Source organism: Manacus candei, unplaced genomic scaffold, assembly GCF_025592945.1.
Source record: "Manacus candei isolate 608988 ecotype Guabito, Panama unplaced genomic scaffold, ASM2559294v1 h1tg000069l, whole genome shotgun sequence".
Classification (NCBI taxonomy): domain Eukaryota; kingdom Metazoa; phylum Chordata; class Aves; order Passeriformes; family Pipridae; genus Manacus; species Manacus candei.
This window is the reverse complement of record NW_026138117.1, coordinates 2941755-2954927: the sequence shown is the minus strand read 5'-3', so window position 1 is coordinate 2954927 and position 13173 is coordinate 2941755. Positions and strand designations below refer to the sequence as shown.

The following is a 13173-nucleotide window of genomic DNA, read 5'->3' as shown; positions in this document are numbered from 1 at the left end:
CTACAGCCTTCACAAGCATTCCTGGATTCCTCTTCAGCACTAAGCTCTCACATAGCAGTACCCATGAGTAATACTTTGTACTACCTCCAGTTGGCCAAGAGATTCTGTCCCACAATAGTGCAATTTATTGTCCTCTATTATTCATGTTTTTGTCACCTCTTGTCTAGACTAAAACAATGCAATACTCCTGCGCATACCACAATCAGCCTCATAAGAAACTTAGAGCTAATAGACAATTCTGTAGGAAAATATTTTCTTCAGCAAATTCATGAAACTGCCCCTTGTTTCCCATACTTAAAATAAAATATTAAGTCTCGCTCAGGGTTTCAGTTTTTATTTTAGAAGAATGCAATTGCTTCAACCCTGCATAAGGTCTGCATAAGCCTCTGTGATGAAAACCATGATTAACATGTCCGTGTCTGATGCAAAACAGAACTCTCCTTCACAATCATAAAGCTCACCTTTCACATGGGGAATTTATACAGCTTTGTGGTACAAATTTCCAAAGACCACTCAAGAAAAAGACATGCCACCTCAAACATGCCAAACCTAATACAGCAGAGCGTATACCTTCTAAGTAGCTCCCAAACCCAAAAAACTGCACTGCACACACAGGCAGAGGAAGAAGGGGAAGGACCAAGCTACATTTAAGGGAAGTCACGTGCCTTGCTTAATGCACTAGTGGATGGAACAGAGATATGCTGATGTTAACTACAGTATAATAACAATCCCTAGGACATAAAAGAATGGGATAATTTTTCATAACTGTGAATAAATTTTAGGGAGAAAAGCTTATAATGCAGCATTAGAGAAAATTTATGAAGGTTATGCACAATCTGTTGGTTGAGTAATTAATAGACATGCAGTAGTCCTAGATTATGCTGAAAAAAATGCTTCAAAAGAAAAGTTCCAAAGTGAAGAAATTTCAGAGCTCAATCTGCCAGTGTAGATATAACTGTCCCCCCCTGTGTGTGTGCATGGCTCAGCCCCAGAATATAGGGCCTCCAAATGACTTCAGAGAAAAATTCGCCAGAAAGTCTTACCGTGGGGAAAAAAGGTGTGCTACATCTTACCCTTGTTGTTTGATATGGCTGAATGGTGCTGTTATAACTGAAATTTCTCTCCCAGAATTTATGCCTGAGGTAAACATCTGGCATGGAAAACTTGAACCAAACAGTTAAAAGTTTAGTAAAGCTATCCATAACTGAAAACAGGATCTTATAATGAGCAGAGCCAAGCAACTGGAGTAAGAGGCACTGCTACCCAGCCATAGCAGAATAACAAACTTAGGCCAAGGAGCTCAGAACAAGGATATTTCCATCCAGAGCTATCTATTTTTACAGTAGAAAATGACCTGTTATCTTCAGCTTTTGAATCGTGATTGATGTACAATAATTTTAAACTAATTTCTTAATCTAAAGCACTGCTCAAAGTTTCATTCCAAGTAACAAACCACCATTCCTGAAAAAAATACTCATATAAGCGAAGAAAGACACAAGATCATCTTTGAAATAGATAAGAAAAGACAGAGGCATTTGACTTGGTTTTCTTGCATATATGGCAGCCTTAGGTCTCTTGCTAAGTGACACATTTTAGAATTTTCTAATTCTTGAAATCTTTAACAAAACCTCAGGTGCAGAGCAGGATGGTGTCAGTTATAACATATGCCCCTATACATATGAGGAAAATTCAGATAACTCTGGTATAAGACACAGAAAAGCAGCTGACAAATCATTTGCAGGTAAGCACACGGCAATGATATGTTGTTAATGTACGCCATAAAACTAGAAAGAGCTGTGATAGATAGACATTTTCTATCTAAACAAGAAGGTTTCATCAGCAGAAAAAATAACTTATGGTTATAAAATCAGACTGCAGAACTGAGCTAACAAAATACTTGATGGAAGCATAGTTTTCATTGTGTTATTAACACTGATTATAGAAAACATAATCAATAGAAATTATCCCCATTTATATAAAGAATTATAGAGAAAGATCTACTTTCTGTAGAGCAGAAAAAAAGAATAAAATACTGTGTAAAGGTACTGTGTATAAATGCTGTGTTGATTTAAAAATTGTATTTGTCAGAAGTTTTATAGTGACTGGAGTTACAAGTAAGGTCAAACACAGCCAAAGGTGAAAAGAATGACTGAAAAAAGAATTAGTTTATGTATTTATTTGACACCTCTGTTCATGTGAAATTCACTCTTCTTTCACTAACATTTATATTGCAATCTGAAATCATAAGAGGAAAGCATGCACAAACTAAGATTTCTGTTAAATACATTACATTTGAAGAAAAAAGATCTGAAAACTCAACACTCAGATTCAGGAGCCTCAGTTCAGTCTACATATTAGCTGATGATACCAAGCTCTTAAAAATGCAGTGTTTCAGTCAGAAATACCATCTTTCTGCACTATTTCAGTTGGCAATACCATCATTCCCACAGGGAACAAAGTACACTCGGAAATTAGCATGAACAAGTAAATGATCAATGGCAAGGAAGAAGTAAAAAAGAATTAATAATCAGAGTGTCACAAGCAGTATCAGGAGTACAGCAACATACTCCTGGTTCTAATTCTTCTCTCTTTCTTACCTACTGTGTAGAAGTAGGAAGTCACAGCTTCTCCCTGCTTAATTCTTTTCTGTAACACTGGGATAGTAACACTAGCCAAACATCCAGTTTCTTAAAAAAGAGTGCCTTAACTGTAAGGTCTCAGTACTACTTTAAAGTAGGAGAAAAAAAGAACAATCCTTGCATAATCCGAAACTTCAATCTTGTTCCAATTTGAAATCTTATCATCTTTCTAAAGCGTGTTTTAGGTTTCCCAGTCTATTTTTACTATCTCTCTTATTCTGTATCTTATTTGTAAACTGAAATTCTGTAGTGGTCTTTGAGAAAACTTTCTAATAAGTGATCTTTATATGTTGCGTAGAATAAGAAACTTATTTTTTGCAAACGGGAATGCAATATTGTAGCTGTCAATATATTCCTGAATACAGACTGTGATTTGAAGAGTTAAGATTGATTATTTCAAAAATTATAACAAAAAATGTTAGAGAAAAAAATCCACAAATCACAAACAAATCACAAAATTGGAAATTAGTTCAGAATTTTAAAAGGTGATGAGGTAACAGGGTTGACAGGGGTAACAATCCTAACATTTCCTTGTGACAAACAGTGACTTTTTACTGTTTCAAGAACCTGATACTTATAGATATTCTCTCAACTGCAGTGTTCACACAGCAGTGAAGATACCTTGAGACAGACACCTGTCACACAGGAGCACTGAAAAGAATCTGACAAAGGTAACATAAAATATGCTGTTTGATCAGATTATGTTTCTTGTTAGTATGTAAACTTGCAGTTTTGTTTACATTTATTTTGCAGTACAAAAAGATTCCATGTTTCAATCAGACACTAATCTGGCTGTATGCTTAAAGCTGTTATTTTACACTGTATACTTCAAACACAGCAAACGACTGTGATACCAGTAGCACTATTTGATTTGCTTAAATTAGCCATGTGCTCAAGTGCTTTATTACATCAAGAGCTAAAGCCAGAAGCTTTAACTGTCTTGACAACATACTCGTACTAGGTATTACAGAATTCTCTGATAAAATTGTCATTGCTAGCTGAACACAGCCATCAAATTACTCTAATCTGAAAACAGTTGTTATGGAGTTTGCTGAGTGTGCACATGTGCAACTTCTTTTGTTTTTCTTTTTGATTTAAGATTACAGCAACTTTTATAACTACTTCAGATTGCCCAAGGTACAACTGTTAGATAGAAAACAAGACCATGAGCTCACCGTTATCATCATGGGAATACTCTGTTCCAGAAACAGTGCATCTTCGGAAAACCATCTTGTTTTCAGTAAGTGTCCCAGTCTTGTCAGAAAAGATAAACTGCACCTGCCCTAAGTCTTCTGTGATATTTAAAGCTCGGCACTGCAGTTGAGAGTCTGTTTCTTCATCATATAAATCTTTATCTTGATGAATAAAGTATACTTGGCAGATTTTAACTATTTCAATGGATACATACAAAGAAATTGGAATCAAAACCTAGAATACACAAAAGGAAAGAATTAGGAGAAAAGAGAAGCAAGGATACAATAAATTATTAAAGCTTGTTAACTTCGTACTAAACTAGAACATAAAGAGGCTATGTACTTTAAGCATCTACTGTAAAGTTACTATCATGTTTGAAAGAGTTTATTTACAGTGTTAGATGAAGAAAATCTGTGGTGAGTTGCAGAGCTGGAATGCATTATTATGTCTAGAAGGTTGATTATCAACACTTGGACAGAACCAAATCTTTTTGAGGCTAATAAGCTGAGCTTGAAACTAGCTGGGAAAGGAAAAGAAAAATAAAAACCTCAAGCCAAAACAGAAAATACAGTCAGAATACTGCAAATGTAAAGGGACTGAATAAATTTGTTCTGCATAAATAATAGACTGTTTACAGATTCACTTGGCAGGAATAGGAGAAACTAAATGAGAAGTGCTAATCTCTCCATAGGAACAATTTCTTTGGCCTGCAAATTATTTGAATGAAGATCACATCTCATAATTGCTGCAGAAAGAGAGGTGAAAAATTTTCAACTGTTTCTTGAGGACTGTCAAATGAAATAATTTAATTTGTACCTGAGTTTTCCTCTGCAGATGTTTTTTCAGTACAGAAGTTCCTGAGTGCATACCTTACTCAGTTTGCTGAATTAGATATGAGGGATAAATTATAGCATGTGTGTAGGTGGCAAATGTGTTCACTTAAACAGAAACTACAGTGAAAGGTAGATGTTTAAAGAATTCTGTTGTGAATTTTCTTAACCAATATCATAAACCAATCCTTCAGAGTAAAAAGTACTTTAACATCCTTTTTCACTCCCTTTTATAAAGGAGTTGCTGCCTCCAGTAAAGCAACCTCTTCGAGTGTCCCACTAGGCAAACTTCCCTATATCCCAGTGACATGAGATTCTACTACCTCTCTTAACTTACTGCCACCTTTACCATTCAAGATACTTCTTATCAGGACCTAAAACTTTTAACAGAGTTTGCTATCTGGCTGTGATATGGATTTGCTAAGAGCAGTATATTTGGAAAGATGTTAAAAAATGCTGGCAATGCTTTTCCTAAGGCACTCCAGGATACCATTTGCCTTAGCTCCAAGGACACATTGCTGGCTCACAGATAGCTTTGTTGTCCAGCAGGACCCCCTCTTCAGAGCTGCTTTCCAGCAGCTTGGCCCCCAGCCTGCTCTGGTGCCTGAGGTTGTTCCTCCCCTTGTGCAGGACCCTGCACTTGCCTTTGTTGTATTTCAGACAGTTCTTCTCTGCCTCTCTCTCCAGCCTGTCAAGGTCCTTCTGAAAGGCTGCACAGCCCTCTGGGGTATTGGCCACTCCTGCCAGCTTTGTGTCATCGGTGAACTTGTTGAGGCGGCCTCTGCCCCTTCATCCAAATCATTGATGACTAAGTTAAACAATACTGAGCCCAGTATTGAACCTGGGGGGGATACCACTAGTGACAGGCATTCAACTAGACCCTGTGCCACCGATTACGACCCTCTGGGATCTGCTGTTCAGCCAGTTCTCAGTGGATTTCTTTTTAGTCCTTGATTTACTTCTTACATGCCTTAGTGGTAAAAGGGATACTACACATACTGCACATATGTAGCTCTATTACCACAAGCTATGAACAGAGGTGACAGCACATACAACTTGATTACCTGGAAAACTATGATCACTGTCAGAAATAAATATAATGAAGCTAAAACAGGCGATAAATATTTGCCATCAGGCCCTGGAACATCAAAAATTGGTTTCTTCTTTTCACCATATTGCCATACCCATAGACCATGACCTGCAGAAGAATTGAAAGAGAGAAAAAAAGCAAATTGACTCCAAGGAAAAGTGCTTATTGTATGAATTTCTTCTTAGAGCTATGTGGGAAATTGGTGTTTGTTTTCTACTATTCTGCATGACTTCTGCAAAATGCCCCAAACCCATGTCTTTTTCTGCCTTGGGATTTGGGGTTTGAGAAAGGTGTTTGTCTGGCCTTAAGGACAGCATGCAAGACTCATTTCACATAACTTTATCCAAACAAAGTGAGCTGGCTAGTCTGATTTAGTAGTTTAGACAATTTCTGTAATCACCAAAGAAAACTACATTTCTTCAGAAAGTGATTAATTTCAGTGATATTCTGTGTTTAAATAAAAGAACTCCACTGACTGCACTAGGTCTATCACTAGTCAGCTATCACTAAACTAGTTTCTGATGGATAAAGTCAGAAGAGACTTTAATTTTACTGTGTGAATCTTGTCCACCACCTGTACAGAACTAATGAAATAACAGCATCAGCAGAATCAATAGCATGGAAGCTGAGGAATGAAAAACAGAAAAATACTGAGCTGTGCTCAAAACATTTTTTCAATTGATTGTGCTGATAACTAAATAAAGATAAGATTGTTATTATTTCAGGAAAATTACGTTCTTGCTAAAGGGACAGAACGTTGCCTTTTCCAGTACAGCACTAAAAATTCTAAAATGGTATGCCTGACGCTTTTAAGGTTAAAAAAGGAAGAATTCTGCCTCAATAAGACGCATTCAAACTATTTTCACGATTTGTCAGAAATTAGAAAAAAAGGACAAAGGTCTACTTAAAAAGTAATCTTTTGTAAGCCACCTTTGACAAGATCCCTTACATCTTGATACAGAAACCCAGCATTGAACTCTTGAAAAATAAATCTGCCAAGTGAGCACATTATTTTGTCCTTATACGACCAGTATGAATGGATTGCCATCATGTCTTTATTGACGAGTATATTTTTAGTCTTGAGAGCAAAAATCAAAAGCTCCACACTGAGAATGACCTACATAAAGACTTGTTTTATAAATATCCTTAGATTTTCAAAAGAATTAAGTGTTGTACCTCCACTTACAGTTTCTCAACAGAAGCTACAAAAATTGCCTGACTTCTACAGAACACAGCTTTTAACGTCTTGAAGCACCAGGCATCTCTGGTTTCCAAGGGCTCGAGTAAATGTCTTTCCAGCTGTCTGTGGTTGTTACCACCTCCAGCAGTTTTCTTTGGCCCTCTGCTGGTGGCTTCCAGCCTTGTAGCAGACGGGACACAAGGGAAGACACCCCTGTCACCTACCGTGCGCCAACTCCTTCCCTTCACATTCTCGCCTCTCAGGAGTTTCAGATGAACTGAAGCTGCTCTCAGGGCACACCCCACTGCTGCTGCCCTGGGGGCAACACCTCGGATGCAGTGGCAGAGGGGATAGCTGCAGGCAGCGGCTCCCTGCAATTGGAACCTAACCATGATACTTCAGCCTTGCAGACTGGCTGCCCGGCACTGAGACACTACAAAAGTGTGTCATGAACTCAGTGGAAATAAATATGCTGGGTGATTCACAGCTGGAAATACTCATCTTTAAACAGTATTTAACAATACCTGGAAAAAGGCACACAGAGATATATTTAAATGGCATAAGATTGTTATTAAACTACACCATGGTTGTTAGGAAACATTCTGGTGTTTATGCCATATGACTCACATACAAACATTACAGAACACACAAATATTAAGGACATGGAATTCATATGCCATACATAAAGAGTAATTTTGGGTGCCAAATGTAAAACTCAATTCCTCCTTGCAAATGAATAGAAAAAAAAAGGTCTGAAGAGCATTAACCTGAACTCCAGCAGTTCCTTTAAGCACTCCAAGAAGTCTAGAGAGTATTCTACTTCTAATTTATGCAGACTTACACTTTTACTTATTTCTTCTATGTTAAAGCTGTAGCCTTAGGGATAGCTTTTCCATGTTGTACACTGTGCTCTGCATTTAATAAATAGTACTGGGTAATAGTACTGTGCTAATTATGGTGATTTTCTGCTCATAAATTACATTGTTGACTGATTAATGGCATGTTACACTCCACCACCTGCAATTTCGATGGGAGTACATATAAAGTGGGTTTTTTTGGACTTGGTATTCTTGAATGGGTAGTAGAATCTAAGCCTTCAGATCTCTGTGCTAATAGCATATATTCAATTGACACTAAGAAGCTATTTAGATCAGCTTATGTATCGACACATTTTGATTTCAAAGAAGAAAACACAACAAAAATTAGCATGGAGGTAGCTTTATGGATTTCATGTTTTGGCAGATACATATGTTTTCAATAAAGCTAAGTGCATGAATCCCAAGACAGTGTGACACTTAAATTCCTATTTGTAAAGAGCACTTACCAATGGCAGAGAACAGACACATGATTAGAAGTATGAGGACACACCAAAGGACATCAGCATTCATCTGTCTTTCAAGCTTACTGCGTTTGTAACGTGGTCCATTATTATTTAACAAAGCTTTTGTCTCATGCCCTGCAGAAGGAATTGCATCAAATGTGTCATACGGAATTTTGTTATTATTTTAAGGAAACTTTAAAAGGGCAGAATCTCTTAAGACAGAAAAACAGCTTTTACCTGCATAGATTACTATTCCTGCAACTTCTTCTGTATTTCTAATGGTACATCCACGTAACAAAAGATTATCTTTGAACAGTCCATCCTTTTTTCCACTTTTGTGTATACTACAGAAAGTTTAAAAACAGAACAAAACACAGAATATCAAAACATTAAGCTTGTTAAATCATACTGCTCTGTAATACAGCAAGCCCAGGAAACATCTTCAAATTTAAGAAGTCTTTTTCTATCTGATGACAAAATATTTCCTTAGATCTTCCTCCTGGGAAGATTCTCTGTCAGATTTTGAAAACTGAGAATACTTACCGAAGGATCCCTGACACGCAGCCGCCCAGCTGGAGCAGCACCAGTTGTTGTTAGATATACAAATGTACTGGACAAATGCTCACTAGAGATATGCAGGCCAAATCGACAGCATGTGTGCAGCCTAGCTAATGCTTTGAAAATGCACTGGACTTCCTGTGCATGTGCAAACTGGCTGAGCAATTACAGTTAATCCAGTCCACCTAAAAGCAGCTGTGCAGTGGATATATGATTAACCCACTATTCACATGTTCTTACCAAAGAAATCCTAGAAAGAAATACGGTGAAATTATGAAAGGGCTACTTCAGAAGCAGCAATACTAAGAAAGATGTGCCAGGGATAATATGTATTAGTTCAGTTAAAAGGAAAAATATTCCATGTATTCATCAGCACGGACAACAGAAATTCCTTTCAGAACTGTCTCACCAACTATCTAAGAAAAACCAAAATCGCCTGCACCCTGGTGATTCTTGTTGATCAACACCAAAACACATGAAAAAAATGTAAAAAGTAACATTTCCACTACAACTTATTAACTACTGTGTATGAACTGACAGAGAAACACAGAAAACAGCCTTACGAGACTTAATAGGGAAATGCTAAACAATAATAACAATCAAAAAGGGTATTAGAATATTTTTAAGGTAAAAAAGACAAACCAAATAATAATTTCAAACCATTTTTAAATGAATAAAATTTCATGTAATCAAGTGCAGTATCCCAATACCTCAGAGAATATTAAAGCAAAGTCTGAAATGTTTAAATGTTCTGACCTCACTTTCAGGCGTCAAAACCATCACACTTTCAAAGTCTAAAAAATGGACTGCTATAAAAAACTAGCAAAAGCTGGGAGTCCAAGAGAAATCCTGAAAAGCACATGTGCTATCCTAAAATTAACACTGTGCTGCTGCAACACTGAATTTTATGTCTACCTGGATTTGAGCACTTAAAATTGTGTGTCCTCTGAAATCTGCAAACTGGTTTAAAATTGTGCTTTTTTTATAAAGATGGAGTTCTTTTTATTTGCTTCCAATTTTCTAAGCCTTCACACCTGGGTTACATATTTATATTTTTTTCTGTTAGACTCTTTTTGTAAATGAGGACCAAAACTCTAACTTTAGTACATACTGCTAGGATCTCAGGCCTAAGAACTATATCAAATATCCTGAGATATGTAAGAAGAAAAGGTTCACATTGGTAAATTCTTTGTACTTGTTTCCAATCTAGTAGGACTACTTCCAGATTATTCTGTAACGCTGATTATGCTATGTAACCTCAGTGGTCAATGCTTTTAGTGAGCAGAATATATCTGTAATATATACACACATTTATAAATAAGTTTATAAATATACATACATGCATATAAAGTCTTTTTTAGTTCAGTGCAATATATTATACCCACCCTCTACTCAAAAAAATACATATATTAAAAGCATTGGTGTTTCGACAAGTGTGCTCAGCTTTTCACTTCAGAGATGGAGAAAAAGTATTAGGTTTGACAGCTGAGGTAGCTGCACTAGTGATAAGACTAGAAATGACCAGAAATGGAGAAGGAAGAAGTAGATAATATCAAGTTTGCAATTCTAACACAAAAACGAAAGGTGACTTTTTCATCAGGAGAGAATTTCCCCTGCTCAGCCCATCTTCCCTGCCAGCCTCAGATACAAGAACAGAGGTTTTACTTCTGTTCTCTTCAGCAAACCTCCTTAACCCACTGCCTCACCTTTTGCCAAAGAAACTTCAAAAACTGGGGGCTGCCCAGCATCCCTCTTACAGTATGCCAATAGGTGTCAACTCGTCTGGGCCTAAACTATGCAAAATAATTTCTTAATGATTTTATATTGTCAAAATTACATTGCTACCAAGATTCTGATATTCCACTGCCCTTAAAAGCTGAATTTACATTAGCCTTTCTCATAAATCATGAGGATATTTGAATTCCCAATAAAGTCTCCAAATGATTGTTATGATTCCTGTTAATAAATGGGACTTTTAAAAGATAAACCTACTTAAGTAGTAATTGCTCTGGCTTATAATTTTATAGCCTTCATCAAGTTTTTACACTTCACAGTAACAGTGGACTGTGCCAGGTATATTGCACATGGCAAACTTTATATATAATTACTTGCTTATTTGTTCTTATTATCTCATTTTACAAAACTCCCCCAAAGCAATGGTACAACATCTGAAATGAACCTGTAGGTGTCAATACCCCAATCTACTGCCCTGACCCACAGGCTAAGCCTTCTGACCACATCTCATCCTTACATGCACTTGGTGCTGCTTTTTACTTTTCCATATCCAAATGAAGTCAGATAACTTAACTGTTGCTCATCAGATCTTTAGAAAACATGGGTGAAATCAAAATCTAGGAGAAAGAAGCTGGTAGAGGCTGGAGGAAACTCTTGTTTCCCTCTTGTCTACAATCACGTCCAATGACTCACTAACAGAATATACATATAAGACAGTTGGGCATTGATGCTAAAAGGAAGAAAAAATTATACACATAAAGATCTGGATTAAAATAATAATGAAAACTAGAGCTAGATAAAACTGCTCATTTTGATAACAAACCTGTCAATTCTACAACTTTATGTCTGGGTTCAGAGATGGCCTAGATCCCATTTCTAGCCCTGCAGAGTTATAAACTTTAAGCTTATTACAAAAGTTGAATGGTCTGTTTTCCCCTATCTGGATTCAGGCTAGTATAAGTTATAGGCAAAGAAGGAAAATTTTCTAGGTCATTATTTAAAACAGTGTCCAGCTGAAGCCTCTCAGATGCCTGGAATGCAAAGGCTAAGCTGTGAGGAAACGTGCTGGCAAGTGCAGGTGCAACGCTCTTTTTCTCTACAATTTCTCACATGGATGACACTGCAATGTGTAGTATCTAAGCATCTAAAATACAAATGCACCACGAAGTAGGAGAAATGGGCAGATCAGATGCAGTTAGCTACTACTATGCTACAGTACCCTGAAAGTGTTTGTATAGAAGTAAGAGTTTGGGTTTAATACAGCAACACAAAAATAAGTCCAATGGTAGCTCACTGTTTTTCCTTGTTATGCGTTTACCAGCATTAAATAACAAGGAAATGTATCCAACCTATGTTCAAATGAGAGTATTTTCTTTCACTTTTTGTTTTCTCATCTTACAAAGCAAACGATAGAGCTGGTATTACTTTCCAAGGCTTGACACTCCCAAAGAAAATATTCAACAATATTAAACATAGTTTCAGTGATCAGTCAGAAACTTCCTGACTCTAAAGTGTGATGAAACTTAGTCTAGGTTGTTTTGTGTTTTTTTTTCCAGAAAAGGTGGCATTACTGTAGCACACTAGAGACATCACTGTACATATATATATATATATATATATATATATATATATATATATATATATATACACATATATATATATAAAAAATTGTTTTTCCTTAAAAAACTATAACATGATTTTATATCAATTTGGTTTTGATATGACAAGCTTTGAAATAGAAATACACACATGTATCCATATGATTCATCTTCATCTTCATGTTATTATTAATATCATAATTATTATCATTATTGTTACAATTCCATGCTATACCTATTTAAGTATGATTAGGTAAAGTTTTATGTCCTTGTCTAATAATACTTTTTTTATTTTCAGAGTAAAGCTGAAAAGTCAGAATGCCAACTATGACTTTTCTTTTTCCCTTGCCCATATACACACAAAAAGGTAAAAACATGACTTTAAGGCCAGTTTTGCTATTTTTGGAAGCTGGCACGGGATTTTGAATTTTTGCCATACGTACTGGCTAGACCCATACAGGCAGGGGGCATGCTAGGTTTTATTCTATTCTTTTTACACAGAATACTTCTTATAGGGGAAATAAAAGTGAGGGAATATGCTTGGAATATCTGAAGGTACAGAAACTGCAAAGCAGTATTTAAGTAAACACCTGAGCAAAACTGCTACTCTGTCTGTGTGTCTGCACACCCCAACTGTGTTCAATGCAGACCGTGGCAATACAGCTGAAGAAGTCATATGTAGTAATGTGCTTGCTACGCTTTTGCAGATAAAGGGGAGGGCCAAGCCCATCTCAGTGCATTTTGTAGTATTTTTAATTTTTTTTTTTTAATATTGTGTCTCCTTTTATTCTTGCCTGCCTGTGCTACATTGGTTACCTATAGTGATCGTGTTTCAGAAAAATTGTGGGGAACAGAGTTTTTTACATGTTTAGAGCACACATACAAAAACATTTCTGTTCCCCAAAAGATTTGTCAGCACAGACATTAGAACCAAAGAGCATTTCATATTTCAAACAGAAAAAAAAAAGTCTTAGTCAAAAGTGGAAACTTACTAAGTGGTCAAAACTTCAAGCAAACTTTGGGAGTAAT

General features: G+C 36.4%; 1 protein-coding gene across 2 annotated transcripts in view; it reads right to left on the bottom strand.

Moving 5' to 3' along the window:
* Positions 1 to 13173, bottom strand: part of ATP10A (ATPase phospholipid transporting 10A (putative)) — a 110912-nt gene that overhangs the window by 35327 nt on the left and 62412 nt on the right. For both annotated transcript variants that reach the window (XR_007907641.1, XM_051806897.1), the window contains exons 4-7: positions 8492 to 8598; positions 8258 to 8389; positions 5728 to 5861; positions 3815 to 4067 (exon numbers count right to left, since the gene is read on the bottom strand). Coding sequence is in view for 1 of the 2 variants with exons in the window: in XM_051806897.1 (XP_051662857.1) it covers positions 3815 to 4067; positions 5728 to 5861; positions 8258 to 8389; positions 8492 to 8598 (626 nt within the window). In the remaining variant the exon portion in view is untranslated. The remainder of the gene's footprint in view (positions 1 to 3814; positions 4068 to 5727; positions 5862 to 8257; positions 8390 to 8491; positions 8599 to 13173) is intronic.